This window comes from Thyridium curvatum (assembly GCF_004353045.1).
Source record: "Thyridium curvatum strain D216 chromosome Unknown NODE_2_length_892811_cov_85.036431, whole genome shotgun sequence".
Classification (NCBI taxonomy): domain Eukaryota; kingdom Fungi; phylum Ascomycota; class Sordariomycetes; order Thyridiales; family Thyridiaceae; genus Thyridium; species Thyridium curvatum.
This window is the reverse complement of record NW_022156757.1, coordinates 478,336-495,429: the sequence shown is the minus strand read 5'-3', so window position 1 is coordinate 495,429 and position 17,094 is coordinate 478,336. Positions and strand designations below refer to the sequence as shown.

Here is a 17,094-nt window from a genome sequence, read left to right as displayed (position 1 = left end):
AAAAAAAGGAGCTTGCCAGATACTCAGGTTGCAAAAAGCGAAGTCCTGGCAAGCCAGGTCAATCTTTGAATTCAAATCAAAGCCGTACTTGGACGACACAGTTGAGCTACTTCGCTGGTAGACAAACCCCCGCTAATTCACTGATAACACCCTGAGCTGAATAGGGACCGAGGTGGCAGCCTAACGAGAGCTCATGTCGATTCGCCAATTCGCAGTGAGAGAGGGGTAAGTCATCGTCAGGGCCATGACCCCTGAAGCGATATGCGAACCCCTCACCAACCGCTGTGTGTTTTAGTGCTGTGATGGCGGGGTTGAAGCAGATCGGAGCTGCCCCATCAAGCATCTCCACCAGGGAAAAAAGGTGCCCGCCGCCCTGCTAGTTATTGCTTGACTACCTAGGTAGGTACCTACTGATCGTGTCGCAACGAGACGAGACGGGCCTTCACCGACTTGTGCGCTAGTCCAGTGCCTAGCATCTCTTAAACGTGTCTTGAAGTCGTGTTGGTGCTGGTGCACTCTCTCCGTCCTCTGACCGCCTTTGATTCCTGTAGATTTCTTTTTCTTTCTGGTTGCCAACTTTGCCTGCCGTCCCTTAGCAAGCCTGACGCAGATACTCTTGAAAGAAAGACAGTTGCTCTACACTGTCTGTCCCCTTATCTCACACCCTTCCCCGTCTTCCAGATCCCCAGACCAGACCGCAAAGATGGCTGCTGCGTACCCTCCCCTGGCCGACCGGCCCCTCAAGAACACCATCTGCCTCTTTGATGTCGACGGGCCTCTGACCCTGGCCAGACAGGTACGTATTCGTCACCCACAAGGAGCAATGTGTGCCTCGACAAGGCTGCAACCCGCTGACCACCTCCCCCCCTTTTTTACCAAAACAGCACATCACCCCGGAGCTGGCCAACCTGCTCGTCCGCCTGCGCCAGCAGTGCGCCATCGGCTTCGTCGGCGGCTCCGACCTGAGCAAGCAGCAGGAGCAGCTCGGCGCGCCGGACGTCAACGTCACGACCCTCTTCGACTACTGCTTCTCGGAGAACGGGCTGACGGCGTTCAAGAACGGCGAGCCCCTGCCCTCCAACTCGTTCATCAAGTGGGTCGGCGAGGACCAGTACAAGGAGCTCGTCAACTTTGTGCTGCACTACGTCGCCGACCTCGACATCCCCGTCAAGCGCGGCACCTTTGTCGAGTTCCGCACCGGCATGATCAACATCAGCCCCATCGGCCGCAACGCCTCCCTCGCCGAGCGCGACGAGTTCGAGGCCTACGACAAGGTCCACAAGGTCCGCGCCGCCTTTGTGAGCAAGCTCAAGGAGCGCTTCGGACACCTCGGCCTGACGTGAGTCTTTCTATCTTCCTCTCTTTTTCTCTTCTCTCTTCTCAAACAAGCAACCGCCACGCCACATTGGGGAGCAAATCAGAGAGAATAATATACACACACACACACACACACACACATATATATATATATATACTGACCACCCGGCGCAGCTTCTCCATCGGCGGCCAGATCTCCTTCGACGTCTTCCCCCAGGGCTGGGACAAGACGTACTGCCTCAACCACCTCGAGAGCGAGGCCAAGAAGCAGGGCGGCATCGCCTACACCACCATCCACTTCTTCGGCGACAAGACCTTCGAGGGCGGCAACGACTACGAGATCTTCTCGGACCCGCGCACCATCGGCCACACCGTCCGGAACCCCGACGACACCATGGCTCAGCTCAAGGAGATCTTCAACCTGTAGGAGCGGGTTGGGCGTCGCGCCGCGCGGGCTGAGGATCTGAGCCCCGAGCTTTTGAGCCTGACGGGCTCGAGCACCAGGTCTCCGTTGAAAGGGAAAAAGAATGTTGGGGGAGAAGATCGACAGAGAAGAGAAAATCAAGAGGTGGGAGTTATTTCTCGTGAGCTTTATAGACTTTCTTGACGAGGAAGGGGGGGAAAAAAGCGATCTCTCTGGTGGAGTTCTTGTGGTGGGACACCAAAAATACATCGCCAGACTATGGCATGCATGAATGCTATATAGCAGAGCACAAGTAATGAATGAATCAAATGGTAAATACGATTGGACGTCAAAGCTGCATCGTCGATGCATGTCAGCATACTCGTGTGTCAACATCTATCAAGAAGTGAGGTCACTGTAGAGGAAGGGTCTTGTGAACTACCTAAACACTTAATTCGACTACCATTCTTCTTCATTCGCTATCAAGTATATCAAAATCAAAAAGCCCTCGTCAGAGATATCCCAGAGCACAAAACAACCCAGAGGCCGTGATATCTTATCAAAAATGTATATATTTGCTTGAAAATCGGGGACATAAGACGGAAGAAGAAACCATCACACCATCCATCCCTGGTGCGCTCAAGAAACTCTGCTCGCCAAGAATTTCAACACAAAAAAAGGGGCAATATCAACAACAACGTGTCTCGTTCGGTCATTCATGGTCATTTCCAGACCTCCGTATCATCACACCCCCCAAAGCCCCCTTGGCAAGAAATCAGTGCCCGTACTCGAGATGCGGCACGATGACGGGCCCGTACTTGGTCGGCCCGTTGAACGCCCCGTCGCCCTGCACGACAAAGTCGACCGCGAGGCTCAACTTGCTCTGCAGCCCCTGCTGCCCGCTCACCGACGCCGCGGCGTAGCCCGTGCCCGCCACGGCCTCGGGGTCGTACGCCACGATCGCGACGTAGTTGCGCCGGCCCATGAGCTTCTTCATCTCCCGCGGCGCGCCCGACGCGTCGACCTGGAAGATCTCCATCATGTCCTCCTTGGTGTCCGAGGACTCCTGCTGGGACGACGAGGAGGAGGAGCCCGTGTGGTGGCTGGAGGACCGGTGGCCGTTCTGCGGCACGTATAGTAGTCTGTTGTTGTGCAGCATCTTGAGCATGTAGTTGCCCGCGGGGGAGGCGACGATGGGGCTCGTGATGACCTGGTACATGGTCTTGTGGTCCGAGGGGTGGGCCGGGTCGTGCACGAGGCCGGCGCCGCACGAGTTGACGTCTGCCGTTTTGTCACTATTAGCAAGGGGTACTTTTTTTCTCTCTCGGGTAGGTAGAGTAGAGGTGATGTAATGGATGCTTTACATCACTACCAAGGGAAAAAAAAAAAAAAAAAACAGAAACTTACCACCGGACAAGAACGTCATGCGGATGCCCTTCTGCTGCGCGATGCCCTGCAGCGTGCGGATCAGGTACGTCCGCTCGAGGTCCTTGGACTCGTGCGTCCACAGGTCCTTGAGCTCCTCGGCGATGTCGAGGTCGCCAAACTGGTTGAAGACGTTGCCCATGAGCCCGCCCTTGCCGACGGCCTTCTTGACCTGGCTGAAGCCCTGCGCGACGACCTCCTTGCCGCCCACGACGCCGGCGACGGAGCTCGTCACCTTGCCCAGCAGGTTGTACGTCGTGTTGACGGCCTTCTTGCCCGTGGCGAACGTGTTGGCCAGCGTCTCGACCGTGTCGAGGCGCGGGTACACGAGCGGCACCGACACCATCCAGATGCAGTGCTGCACGCTCGGCGGCAGCACCGCCACCTTGGGGAAGATGCCCTGGTAGGTGGGGCCCGCCATGACGCGCGCCTGCGTGCGCTCGGAGCGGCAGTCCGGCCCCACGACGACGACGGCGGGGCCGAGGTACTTGACAAAGTGCCAGCCGTTGCCCGTGATGGTGAAGAGGTCGAGGTCGGAGCTGACGTTGCGCAGGATCTCGACCGTGGTGTGGTGCTGGAAGAGCAGGTACATCTCGATGGCGACGCGGCCGATGTTCTTGAAGATGGCCGACTGCTGCATGTACTCCGGGTAGGAGCCGAAGCCGTCGAAGATGTCGTGGTCGTCGAGCTGCAGGATGTGCGGGATCTGCGCAAAGGCCTCCCGGAGGAAGGGCTGGTCAAAGTGCGAGGTGTAGTAGTGGAAGTAGGCGTGCGTGACGTCCTCCTCGTGCCGCGCCGTCCACTGCGCGTTCTTGCGGTTCTCCCTACCTTGCATGGCCAGCCACTGCTTGAGCAGCGGCACCTCCTTCCACAGCCGGTCGCCGTAGATCTGCCCGCCGAGGCCGAGCTGCACGTGGAAGCCGCCGCAGTCGACGTTCTTCTGCAGCACGTCCTTCCACATGAAGCCGACGCCGCCGAGCCGGCCCCGCTCGGCCTGCGACGTCGCGGGCGTGAAGTCGTTGCCCGAGTGCGCGACCAGCCGCCAGCCGGGCTCGTGCCGGCCCGCGACGACGAACTCGTACCTCGTGCAGCCCATGTGCGACGTGACGGCGTAGGTCCACCTCTCGCTGCCGCCCTCGCCCATCTGCAGGTCGAGGTCGTACTTGTAGAAGGACCACCTCTGGTGCGTGTAGATGCTGTGCGGGACGAGCTGCCGCGGGTTCGGCGACAGGTCGACGCTCAGGTGGATGTGGATCGTGGGAGGCTGGGGCGCGTCCGTGACGATCAGGATGCTGCCCAGCCAGATGCCCTTCTCGACGTCCATGTTGACGTATCGCAGATAGGGGCCAAAGTAGACTCCGTTCGTCGGCGCAATCTTGTACATGTCCACACCGGCGCTTGGCGGTGGGCCCATGAAGCCGGCGGCACTCGGTGTCTGGGATGCGGCCACGCTCATGATGCTCTCAGCATAGCCCGGGGTCTGCGGTGGGTAGAGCGGCGATGCCAACGATTGCTTCCCCCCTAGGAATGGAGATCCCAGCGGGTTGCCATATGTCGAGGCGGTGGGAGATAGGGGCGCGGCATCGTGGTGGATGGGGTTGGGGCCCTTGGGGAACTCCCATTGCGTTGCCTGCGTGGCGAGGTGGATGTAGTAGTACTGGCCCGAGTTCTGGTCGAGGTGGGCGATCCAGCCCTCCGGCAGTGGAGGCGGAGACGCAGGCCCTTGCCCGGCCATCACGGAGGGCGTGTGGGACAGGGCCGGGTGTCCATTAGGCCCGGCCTCTGGCTTGGGATCATTGGCAAAGGCCGGGTGCCCAGGATGCTGCAGCGCAGGAGACGCGAGCGGGTTGGGTATGCTCTGCTTGCTGTCTTGCGGGGCCGGGGCCGGGGCCGGGGCTGCGGCGCTCGACGTCGCCGTTGACGTCGTGGGCACAGACTGTGAGCTGGAGCTGGCTTGCGCCTGCGGCCGCTGCTTCTCGTTGGGATATGACGAGCCTCCGTTGGGGTTCACGCTCGTGTAAGCCGGTGGCGGCGTGGACGCCTGCATGCGCTGGAAGTCTTGTTCCAGAACGCTCACCTGCAGGCTGCCGGGCTGCGAGGAGGAGGAGCCGGAGTGCTGAGCAGGCAGCTCGGCGGGGTGTTGCGGCGGACTTGAGACGGGGTTCGCACCCTGGTAGACGGTCGGAGGGCCGTGGGGTTGTTGGTCGGGGGACTCGGTGGGAGTCCAAGGCCGCGCCGGCTGGGGCGCCGCAGGCGGCTGGCCACCATACTGCGCCAGCCGTTGCGCCGCGGCAGAGCTCTGAGGCTGGAAGCTGTTGAGCGTCGCCGTTCCCGAGATGCCAGCTGCCGCATACCGGGCTTCGATTCCGCCGCCGGGGATGTTGCCGGGCTCGACAATAGGGGTCTCGGGAGGCGGGGGTGAGCCGCGGCTTGCCCGCGTGGTCGAGTTCGACGCCGTAGAGGCGAAGCGGTTCATACCGCTGTCCTGCGGCATCTTGAGAGTATCCGATCCCGCGTTCTGACGGCCTGCATTGCCAGGACCGGAGGAGGATGCTCCTCCTGGGGGAGGGTAGTATGGCTTCTGTTGGTAGCTGGTAGAGATCTTAGGGGCCGGTTGTTGGCTGAGTGGCTTCGCAAAGAGATCCTCCTTGTCCTCGCTGGGACTGGTCGGCGAGAGAGCTGCGGGAACGTTGCCGCGTCGCTCTGCAAGGCCGGGCTTCTTGTCGACCGGGCTGAGGTTGAGGCGCGGAGACGTCTCGTTGTGGCCACCAGAGCCCTGGGAGCCTGTAGGGCTAGCGTAGTTGTAGCTCGAGGAGGACGTCTTCCGGCCTTCCTCGGAATACGGAGGCCGAGTCTGTTTAGAGGGCTGAGAGAAGCGGTGATCTTCGTCGTCGGGGTAGGGCAGCGGGTTGGCCGAGCTGGAGGCGCCTGGTGGGAGAGGGAAGGTCGGGCGCGAAGAGGTGGAAGAAGATGTAGGCGTGGGGTATCTGAAACGATCGGAGGCCTTGTCTGCGGCCGGCTTGGGGCTCTGGGGTTTGAATATCCTCAGGGGCTCGACGGTAGGGCTATCGCCACCCTCGTTGGGGCGGCTCATAAAGAGCTCCTCGTCAGATATGCCCCTCGACCGAGTATCCATGTTGCTGGACTAGGCTGAGGTGTGCTGGCCGTCTCGACGCGAGAACAATGCCGTCTGGTGGATGGATGCGCGCGCGCAGGATGACGCACAGTAGGGGGCCAGGAACCAAAGTTATTTATAGGAGCTTGGAGCTCGAGAGGCTGCCGGTAGAGCAGACAGCTGCCCTTTTGTTTCCCACGGCGGGGAGACGCGGGGCGAAGGCTTGGGGATTTTTGGCTAAGATGGATGGATGGGTGGCTGCGTCACTCGATCGATGGCTTTCAACACACAAAGACGGAAGAGGCAGAGGCTTGTGATAGACAAAGACGCAGCTCATACGAGATGCAGCGCAGACGATGCTAGAACGAGATCACAGAAAAGGCACAGGCACAGGCAAGCAAGCAAGCAAGATTTGGGGTGTGAGGGTCAATATGCGGCCAGACGGGCAGGCCACAGAGGGCGTTGGCGGCACATGGGGGGGGGGGGGGGGGGGGGGCGAAGATCTCGGTGCCGGAAGGTCCCTACTGCGGCTCGCTGCGGAAAGTGGTCCGTTGCGCGGGAGGCGGAGCCGGGATCGGGGCCGGCGTCCGGGGCAGGTGTGCCCCGTCTCGAGGCCGACTTTTTGCCTCCGTGAACGCGGGTCTGGTTCGGGACGACCTCTTGGGGTCCCTGGTATCTGTGTGTTCTGTGCTGTTGGTTCTTGAGCGATCTTCCCTTTCGTTTCTCCTCTCGCTCTCTCTCTTTTGCTGCATATTCTCTCTAGGTCGTCTCATTTTTCCACTTCGAAAAGAAGAGATCGGCTGAGTACTAGGATTCGCCGTGATAGCGGGCCTTGAGGTTGGCAAGTCTATTTCGAAGAAACATGCAGCTTCTCAAACCTGCTCAACCTTTCACATGTGATATTGGTATTAATGGTCTCGTCGCTCGACATTCTGTAGGGCTCTGGTTGGACAGTAAAGGAGACCACTGTCACAGTGTTCTACAATGACTGGGCCAATGACCACGGAACCCGGAACACAACCAATGCATCTTTGCAAGTTGGGCTGCTTATCTTTTTAGGGATCACAGTAGCAAAGATGGCAAACCATGTCGAGAATGTCCTTGGACGAGGGCTTCCAACACCATGATCTGATATCACTCGGGCTTCAGACAGGGAGGGATGGATGGATGGCCGAATGTGATATCGTTGCCCAATTCACCAGTCACATAACTGCCCACCACTCCATGGTCTTGCCAAATCGCCCTTTCTGGTTTACCAAACAGCGAGAGTGAAAGAGATAAAACTCACCTGATTTCGTGGCCCCGAGAAGCAGCCATAAACCAGGTATCATTCTCAGTGGAGTGCCAAGACCTTGCAGCTGGGACGCACCACCACGGGATCCTCGGTCTCGGCTGAGATGTAACGCAAGCCTGAGCCATTTCTACAAGTACCCCGTCAGCTCTGCATCTGCTTCGTTCCCAGTTACCCCGATGACTGCTCTATTTGTCCATGCCGTCGTGGGTGAGATACAAATCAAATTCTTGGCATTCCGAGCCGCCAACTCTAGTCTGCCAATCTTAAACAGACTAGAAGCCTACCTGGAAAATCCTAGCCTAGAAGGGCAGGTAAGGAAGGATGACTGGGAAACTATTAGTCAAGGCGAATTCTCTGCTCTTGAATCTGCGCGGTAGAATGAGACTCCGAGATGGCTCGGGTCCCAAGCCGAGCGTGCTGACGGTCGGGTGCGGCTTTCACCAAGCATGCAGCGCCGAGCGCCGCTAAATAAACAAGCTTGTCTTGGGATTCTGGGCGAGGCTTAGGATCTTCATAGAGCCACTGTATCTGCATATATTGCTCAGGGATGCTCGCAAACAGAACGATACAATCAACATTGGTATGCTTGTAGACTGTGTTACGATCTTAGTTACATGCCATATGATAACGTCTTTCGTCTTTCGTCTTTCGTCGAGCGGCAGGCGAGCCAGAGCGCGCACTAGACTTGCCGAAAGCGCCACCACCGCGTGCCACTGCCGTAGCCGTGGTGCTAATTTCAGCCTCCAACGTTGACTTGCACGACCTGCTTTAATGCCATTCTTCTTCTTCTTCTGAAACATGCAAGAGGAAGCCTGGATGGTGCACCCACTGTTGTTTCTCTCCTTGAGCGTCAAAGCTATGGCTGAAATCGCCAGCTGAGGAGACTAAATTCCAGGAATGATCATCGATGGAATCGCAAAAAATGCCCTGTGACATCCTTGATTCTTCCGCCAAGACCGCGGGCCTGAGCAGAACTGCCCAAACAAGTTGCCGAAGCCGAGATTGGCCTGTCACTGCTTACTCCGGAGCAAGCAGAAGCCCATTGACCCGCTCGCCATCGGCCCGTCTTGCTTCTGGAAACAATTGCGTCCAGCAGCCTGGGTTCTGCTCTCCTCTTGGGACCCTGGAGATGGTCCGACCGCTGTCAGTGGACGACAACAGCTATGACAGACAGACAGACAGATAGGCAGACAGATGTGCCTACCTGCTCGATATGGTTCTTCTCCGACCAAGAGCTTGCAGCCTTTTGCGGTCATGATCAGAAGGGATCTGCTTGGCGCACATATCCGTTATTAGCCGCAATCTTCTTGGACATCCTGGACAAGCTTTGAGCCCTTCTCTTGGCTCTGCGCCCTGTGTTATACGAGTGGAACGACCTGTGCCGCTCTTGCGACATGGAGTGGTATATCCCACGGCGAGTGTCTGTCTTGGCTCACCGAATGACTGGGTGCTCTGTCTAACGACCTGCCGAACTCGGCATGGCCTGTCTTACCCACCAATCCGCCTCGTGGGGATGGGAGGGCAATATGTGTGCAGTGCATTGCTTGATTTGGGGAAGGCCTCGGCGCGTGGGCTGCAGACATGCTAGATGATGTCCTTCTGCAATTGTCATGGTGATACGAGCCTGGCTTTGACGCCCGCACGCTCCATGGAGGCTTCGACGGGGGTTGCACACGACCCCAGCCCGTCCTCCGGATCTGCACTTTTTGCATATGTACATTGCATCCTCAAAACCCTGACTCGTCTCTCTTTTTCCCATTCTTCTTTCTTTGTCTTCACTCTGACGATTGACGACAAGCGCAGAGGCAGGGTCTGTGGTGTTCCGAATTTGGCGTATTCCTATTCTCCACCGTCTGTCTAAGTCGAGCGATACGTTCCAAGCGGAGCCTCTCTTACAAAGATGGCTGCATCAGTAGCCAAGGACGAAGTCCGCCCTGAGGCTTCCGAAACCCGCCCGCAAGAAGAGAGCAAGAAAGAGATCAAGAAGGAGGAGGAGCACCATGCCGCCGATGATAGCCAGATCCAGCGCGCTGAGGCGGACCTGGCCACCGCCATCATCGAGAAGCAGGCCGAGAAGGGCGTCTTCCTCGAGGACTTCCCGACAGAGGAGGAGTTGCGGACGCTGCGCCGTGTGGCCGACCACATCCCCTTGAAGGTCTTCACCATTGCTTTCATTGAGCTGTGCGAGCGCTTCTCATACTACGGGACAACCATTGTCGTATGTCCATCTCTTCCACCCCGTCCCCCCTTCAGCACATGTCGCCCAAACGCTCATCGCTAACACCGCATTCTAGTGTAAGTCACCGATTCCCTTACCTTTTCAGGCTAGTGCCAAAATCTCACGATAGCTTCTTCACAGACCAAAACTATATTCAATGGCCACTTCCCAAGGGCTCCAACACCGGCGCAGGAGGTCCAGACGGCCAATCTGGTGCCCTCGGCATGGGACAACGCGCAGGAACAGGACTCACGACTTATAACCAATTCTGGAACTACTGTTTACCATTGGCCGGTGCTTACATAGCTGATACTTACTGGGGCCGGTATAAAACTATCTGTGTTGCGCTGGCCGTAGATATCATCGGCCATATTATCCTCATTATCTCGTCCATTCCGCCGGTTATCACCAAGCCGCACAACAGCCTGGCTGCGCTCATTATGGCCATTACGGTCATTGGTCTCGGTACGGGCGGTTTCAAGCCCAACATCAACCCGCTGGTCATCGAGCAGCTCAAGATCGAGCACATGAAGGTCCGGACCCTCAAGTCAGGCGAGCGCGTTATTGTCGACCCGGCCATCACCGTCAACCGCGTCTACAACTGGTTCTACCTCTTCACCAACGTCGGCGCCCTCGTGGGCCAGCTGACCATGGTCTACGCCGAGAAGTACAGGGGGTTCTACCTCGCCTTCCTCCTGCCCACCAGCATGCTTGCCATCTGCCCCCTCGTCATGTGGTGGGCACGGAAAAGGTACGCAAGGCGCCCCCCTGCTGGCTCGGCCATCCCCAAGGCCTTCAAGACGTTTGGCCTGGCGAACAAGGGGCGCTGGCACCTCAACCCCGTCCGCACCGTCAGGCACCTGCGCGACGGCACCTTCTGGGAGAGCGTCAAGCCTTCCAGGTTTGCTCCCGGCACCAAGCCCAAGTGGATGACCTTTGACGATGCCTGGGTGGACGAACTGTAAGTCGCTTTCACTCCACCCATTGTCGAGACCTAGATAGAGCATCCCCAGCTGACTGGATCGCCTAGTCGACGCGGCTTTTCCGCGTGCGCCGTGTTCTTTTACTTGCCCATCTTCTGGTTAACCTATGGCCAGATCAACAACAATCTCATCTCGCAGGCGGCGGTCATGAAGCTCAACGGCCTGCCCAACGACATCTTTACCAACCTGGACCCTATCGCCCTGATCATCTTCATCCCGATCTGCGACTTCCTCCTCTACCCGGCGCTGCGCAGGATGAAGGTGCGCTTCACGCCCATCCGGCGCATCAGCGCCGGCTTCATCACGGGCTCCTTCGCCATGGTCTGGGCCGCCGTGGTCCAGTACTACATCTACCGGGACTCGGAGTGCGGCACGCACGCCTCGGGCAAGCTGCCCAGCGGCGAGCGGTGCGCGCCCGTGGGGATCAACGTCTGGGCGCAGACGGGCTCGTACGTGCTCATCGCGCTGTCCGAGATCATGACCATCATCACGTCGTTCGAGTACGCGTACAGCAAGGCGCCCAAGAACATGCGGTCCATCGTGCAGGCCGTCATGCTGTGCCAGAACGCCATCTCGTCGGCCATCGCCGAGGCCTTCGTCTCGCTGTCCGAGGACCCGCTGCTGGTCTGGAACTACGGGTCCATGGCCGTGCTGGCCTTTGCCGCCGGCTGCCTCTTCTGGCTGCACTTCCGCCACCTCGACTACGAGGAGGACGAGCTCAACGAGCTGCCCGAGGGCAAGCTGTTCGCCGACCAGGACGAGGAGAGCCTGCGGGGCGCCGAGGTGCCGAACACCACGGGCGATAATGCTGGCGCTGCAGCACCCGCGCCCAGGGCGACGGGGGCTGCTGCCGGGGCTGCTGCGGCGACGGGGACGGAGAAGTGAGGACTTGGGGTTGATTGGGGGTGTATAGGAGAGGAAGGGGATGGGAACACCTGGTTCGATTTGGAATGCTACCGTGTTACGATTGAGCTATGGTGTTTGCAAATCTGGGAGGGGAGTTGTTGCATGGAGGGTGGGGTTTCCATCGAAGAATAGTTCTTGATTATCTAGAACGAATATACCACTTTCTTTTCTGGTATTCAGTACCGTGCAATTATTGGGCTTTTCGATTAATGCTTGAGGCAGGGTGAGTAATCGGGCCAAGGCCGAGTCTAAAAGGTTGTGGTCCCGGGCCCCGGCCGGTCGGGCCCGGATGTTAGCCGGATCCTCCTTTGACGACATGGTTTAGCAATGCGTCAGACCTAACAGCCACTAAAGCTGCATGTTGTCTCTCTCGACTGGAAAAACTTGCTACAATCAAATAAAGACAACACCAAGATTTCCGCGGGATATTTTGATTCACGAAGTGAACGGCGCCAGCGTAGCAGAGAGCATTCCTTCAGTGGCCATAGCCACGGTGTGTGAGGCTCTCGGACTTAACGCCAATCCAGCGGGCGAGCGAGGGTAGATAAAATTCAGCACGATCCTTCTTCTTCTTTGCCGGCACATCGTATCCTCCCTCTCACACCCACACACGTTTTGACACCTACCTACACCTTATTCGAGGGCTGGTCTGTCCGAGGGAAAGAGAGGGGCTTGAAATGGCGCCGTCATCCGTATCTCCGCCCTCGGCGGGAGGAGGGCCATCCCAGTCCCGCCAGCAGCAGCAGCAGCAGAAGCGCACGCGCATCCTGCTCTCCTGCCACCCCTGCCGCGCGTCCAAGCTCAAGTGCGACCGCGCCACGCCCTGCGCCAACTGCGCCCGCCGTGGGCGGGCCGCGGACTGCGCGTACGCGCCGCCGCCGGTCAAGAAGCCGCGCAGCCGGGGCGGCGTGGCGGCGCGGCTCAAGAGGCTGGAGGGGATGGTGCGGGAGATGATGGACAATGACGAAGGGGGCGAGGGCGGCCATGGAGATGTGGTCGGGCAGCAGAAGCAGGAGCCGGATGAGGTTGATGCCGGTGGTGGCCGGGGAGATGATGGCGGCACGAGGGAGGGGGAGCAGCAGCGGCCGGAGCTGGCGGGCCGGGAGAGGGATCCGCGCGGCGGGGATGGGACGGAGGGTGGGACGATGGTCGTGGGGAAGGGGAGGAGGCAGGCTACGTATGTCGGGGCTACGCACTTTATGGCCATGCTTGATGATGTGAGTCTTTTCGGACGAATGCTCAAGAGGGAGAGCGTTTCCGCGTGCTGATGCGAACCCATTTGCAGATTGAGGATCTGAAGAGCTACTTTGACGCGGACGCCGACGAGGACCAGAAGATGCACCTCCAGGCGCACGGCGAATGGCCCGAGGAGCCGTCCGAGGCGGGGTCGCCGGACCTGCTGTTCACGTCGGCCAAGGACCCGGCCACGGCGCCGACCAAGTTGGACCTGGTGGCGCGGCTGCCGGAGCGGCACGTCGTGGACCGGCTGGTGACGCGGTATTTCCAGTCGTTCAGTGTATCGAAGTGTGAGTCTCGTGGTATGTCCAGGAGTATGGTAATCAAGATGTCTGACTAGTTTTATATAGATGCTGTACACAAGCCGACATTTCTGCGAAAGGTAAGAAACGTGCCCCTTGTCCTACGTCGCTAGAACTTCTACTGACTCTTCCTCACTGTACACAGTACAGCAAATTCTGGGAAGATCCTTCCCAGGTCGAGACCGAGTGGCTGGCCCTGCTCTTCATCATCCTCGCCCTGTCCATCTTCTTCTCCACGTGGTCCTCCCCCCACGAGCTCAAGGCCGACTCCCCCGTCCCGCCCACGGACCGCTTCTCGCACTTCCGGGCCTCGGCCCGCTGGGCCCTCGTGCTCAGCCGCTACACCTCGCCCAGCCCGGCCGTCCTGGCCCCCTTCCTTCTCTACGTCGAGTCTGAGTTCCTCATCAGCCGCGCCGCGCAGACGAACTGCTACCTGCTCTCGGGCTGCCTCATCCGCCTCATGCTCAAGATGGGCCTGCACCGCGACCCGGACCGGCTGCCCGCCCTCTCTCCGTACGAGGGCGAGCTGCGCCGGCGCATGTGGGCCCTGGCCGTGCAGCTCGAGCGCCTCGTGTCCTTCCACACGGGGCTGCCCTGCATGGTCGACGGCGTCGACGCCGACGCGGCCCTGCCGCGCAACCTCGCGGACGAGGACTTTGACGAGCACACAACCGAGCTGCCGCCCGCGCGCCCGGACACCGAGTACACGCACATGACGTACGCCATCTGCAAGGCGCGCGTCTTCCGCGCGTTCGGCCCCGTCGCGCGCCTCGCGCACCGCCTGTCCCCGCCGCCGCCCTACGCCGAGGTCCTGCGGCTCGACGCCGAGCTCGACGCGGCGTACGCCTCGGTGCCCGAGTTCATGCGCGTCCGCCCGCCGGAGCAGTGCCTCGCCGACCCGCCGCTGCAGAGCGTGCACCGGTACGGCATCGCGTCGCTGTACCAGAAGAGCCGGTGCGTGCTGCACAGGCGGTACCTCGTCGAGGCGCCGGCCCCGCGGCGCGACAGCAGCAGCAGCAGCGGGGAGCACGACTACTCGCGGCGGGCGTGCCTCGGGGCCGCGCTCGCGCTGCTGGGCTACCAGGGCGCCATCTTCGAGGCGACGCGGCCGGGCTGCGCGCTCAGCGAGCACGGGTGGTTCGCGACGGGGATCGCCATGCACGATTTCCTGCTGGCGGCGATGGTCGTGTACCTCGTCGTGCAGAACATCGGGGATGACGACGACGTATCCCCTGGCGACGGCGAGGAGGGGACAGATCGCCACGCGTGGATGACGGAGGAGCCGGCGCTTCCTGGTCGCGGGGAGCTGATCGCGCTGCTGTATCGTTCGCATGCCATCTGGGAAGCGATATCGCGGGAGAGCAGCGACGTGAAGAAGGCGGCGGATATCCTGCAGATGATGGTCAACAAGATCAGTAACCCAGGGAGCAGTGCCGCAGCTGCCACAGCCGTGGCAGACGATGTGAACAACAAGATGGGCTTGACGCCTCAGACCGACCAGGACAAGGTATCCTATCCTTCTACGGGGCCGACATTTCCCACGTCAGATGGGACGGGGACTGGAACGGGGTCCATGGCGGCGGAGCTGTCACATGGCAGTAAGTGGTAGCTTCGAAGAGAGCTTCTTGTGTATGTATTGACTGATCTGACTGCCGGCAGACACATTTGGCAACGCCCCTCTAGCTTCGCTCGCCACTCCGCCCCAAATCAACTTCTCCCGCGCCGACCTCGTCGCCACCGGCTTTGAGAACATGGACTACAGCGCCGACGACAGCTGGATCCCCATGACCTCGGCGTCGTTCGACTGGGTAAGTAAGCCTTTTCCCTTATCTGTTCATCATGAAGCTTTGACATTACGCCCGCTGATTCCCGTGTATCATATCTGCAGGACTTCCTCGACAAGGGCCTTGGCGAGGGCGTGCACGTCGGCGCGATGGGGGCCGATACGCGGCCGCGACCGCAACAGGGCTGGCCCGAGGGCGACGCCGGGTCTGCCGACTTCTTTGACTTCACGAATGCTAGCTTTTGGAACCAGTCTGCCGGGCAGCATCAATGAGGAGAGGGCAGCCGGCTTCGAGGGGACGGTTGGTCCTCAATTGATGTGGAAAAAGAAGCTCTCATGACGGACTACAACTCTTCATAGTTTAATGCCCTGCCTGGCATTTCCGCTGCTCTCCGGCACTAGAAAATTTGTCCGTCAACGGCAGGGTCACGTCTTCATTGCTTCCAGCAGTCGGGCTCCAACGGTCTATGAGCATGATGGCTTGCACCCGCAGTGTACTACCAACGCCATCCGGGCTGGTGGCCGTGGCTGAGGGGCAAAGCAAAAAGCAATTCCCGAGCGCGCTGAGTTACTGTGATACTGCAAAGATGCATCGTAGACTAGCTCCCCGACTTTTGCTCACTTGTCTCACCAAGTCGCGGTCTCGGGCGTTGCCAACAGTCCGATCCGGGAGAAGTGTCGGAGGTTGCAGGCCTGAGATCTTAGTTTCCTCCCCCCCCCCCCAAGAGACTGAGTTCCACTCATACCCCAATGCACAAAGCCTGCACTGTGACACAGTGAGAGCAGTTGCAGCAGGGCACACATGGGGTCATCCGCCGCCCAGAGCGGTATTCCGCATTAGCACATCGGTTCTGTCAAGACAAGCTTTTGGCGTTGTGGAGGGCGGCAGGGGCGAGAGGAGGTCCGGTCCCGGGCCTCAGGGGTGTTCTCCCGTCCGTCACCCGCGTATGCAGAGGAGATCTTGGAGGGTGGTGGGGCGGACTCGATAGACCTCGACTGCATGATTGCATCTGCAGCTCAGTGGACGACATGAAGTCGAATATTTATGGCGGCGTCTCCTGCCTCTTACGTGGTCTCTTTTGGAATGGGAGAAGAAACATTTGCTAACAGATACTACCACTACCCGGCAACGATGCTCCGTGCCGTCTCTGTGACATGAAGCAAACACACACAGGATCCGGGAAAGAAAAGCAATACGAAAACCCGGCCGAAAAATGACCGAGATGAGTGGTTCGATGCCCTTCCTTCGGACGGACATGATTGATCCGTCGTCGAGAAGAAGTGCTTTTACGAGAAAGGAGGCAGAGCGTTGGTCTTGCTTGCTATGTTGCTAGCAAGGACAAACCATACGAGAAGGCCTGATATGACGAGAGTTGATCATGGAATTGGTGCCGGAGCTTTGCAATTACCCTCGATGAATAGCCACAAGCGGACAGGGGGGCTTGAAGCTTCTTCGCCAAGTACGAGTTGTCGCGAAGCTTGCCTGGATGGAGGAAGGAAGACAGCGGCGATGAACAGGACGAAGCTGGCCGACTGGAGACAGTCAATGCCCGCGCTATTCGCGGTGGATGCTCTCGAGCCGGTGTTGTTCAGCCAGGGGACCCTGAAGCCGTCATCGATGTGAGCTCAGGATATTGTCAGCAGAATCCATGCGTGCAGCAACTTAGTAGCCGCCATCGGGTTCCCCGTTCCGTGTCAGAATCGGAGAGACTGAAGAGTCGAAAGAGGGAATCCGTGGTTGTAATCAAATACCTCAGTCGAGCAGCCATGCCGTACTCCGACTTTCTTGATATTCCTGCGCCGGCATCGGCTTCTTGGAGAAGGTTGCCTCGACGACATCAAGGAAATGGCGGCAGGAGGTGTCGACATCTGCCGACTTGGTCTTCAGAAGTCTCCATGACTTCCATCAAGGATACACGCCGTGTACAGAATACGGGTCGTGATGAGGCCGTCGCCATTGAGGGAATCATGGTGAGAATCATTTACCTAAGAGGATGGATGACAGCTGTCCTGACAAGCTTTTTAAAGCATCATCACTGCGTAAGTGAGCAGATATCTTGCATCCGTGCTGCATGGTTCAGCGTTGCTTCACATTGCCGGGTTTCATCTGAG

The 17,094-nt window shown here is 59.1% G+C and overlaps 4 protein-coding genes across 4 annotated transcripts; 3 read left to right on the top strand and 1 right to left on the bottom strand.

The window, feature by feature from the left end:
* Positions 1–703: 703 nt before the first annotated feature.
* Positions 704–1,744, top strand: E0L32_000561 (uncharacterized protein; the record flags this gene model as incomplete). Its single annotated transcript, XM_031140158.1, has 3 exons — positions 704–796; positions 885–1,339; positions 1,492–1,744. 3 exons carry the CDS (start codon positions 704–706, stop codon positions 1,742–1,744), a joined length of 801 nt encoding a protein of 266 aa, XP_030995878.1.
* Positions 1,745–2,495: 751 nt separating this feature from the next.
* On the bottom strand, positions 2,496–6,281 carry E0L32_000560 (uncharacterized protein; the record flags this gene model as incomplete). Its single annotated transcript, XM_031140147.1, has 2 exons — positions 2,496–3,001; positions 3,128–6,281. The coding sequence occupies 2 exons, from the start codon at positions 6,279–6,281 to the stop codon at positions 2,496–2,498; spliced, it is 3,660 nt and encodes a 1,219-aa protein (XP_030995877.1).
* Positions 6,282–9,454: 3,173 nt separating this feature from the next.
* Positions 9,455–11,640, top strand: E0L32_000559 (uncharacterized protein; the record flags this gene model as incomplete). Its single annotated transcript, XM_031140136.1, has 3 exons — positions 9,455–9,735; positions 9,849–10,733; positions 10,803–11,640. The coding sequence occupies 3 exons, from the start codon at positions 9,455–9,457 to the stop codon at positions 11,638–11,640; spliced, it is 2,004 nt and encodes a 667-aa protein (XP_030995876.1).
* Positions 11,641–12,338: 698 nt separating this feature from the next.
* On the top strand, positions 12,339–15,255 carry E0L32_000558 (uncharacterized protein; the record flags this gene model as incomplete). Its single annotated transcript, XM_031140125.1, has 6 exons — positions 12,339–12,878; positions 12,947–13,199; positions 13,248–13,279; positions 13,345–14,797; positions 14,859–15,007; positions 15,088–15,255. 6 exons carry the CDS (start codon positions 12,339–12,341, stop codon positions 15,253–15,255), a joined length of 2,595 nt encoding a protein of 864 aa, XP_030995875.1.
* Positions 15,256–17,094: the final 1,839 nt, after the last annotated feature.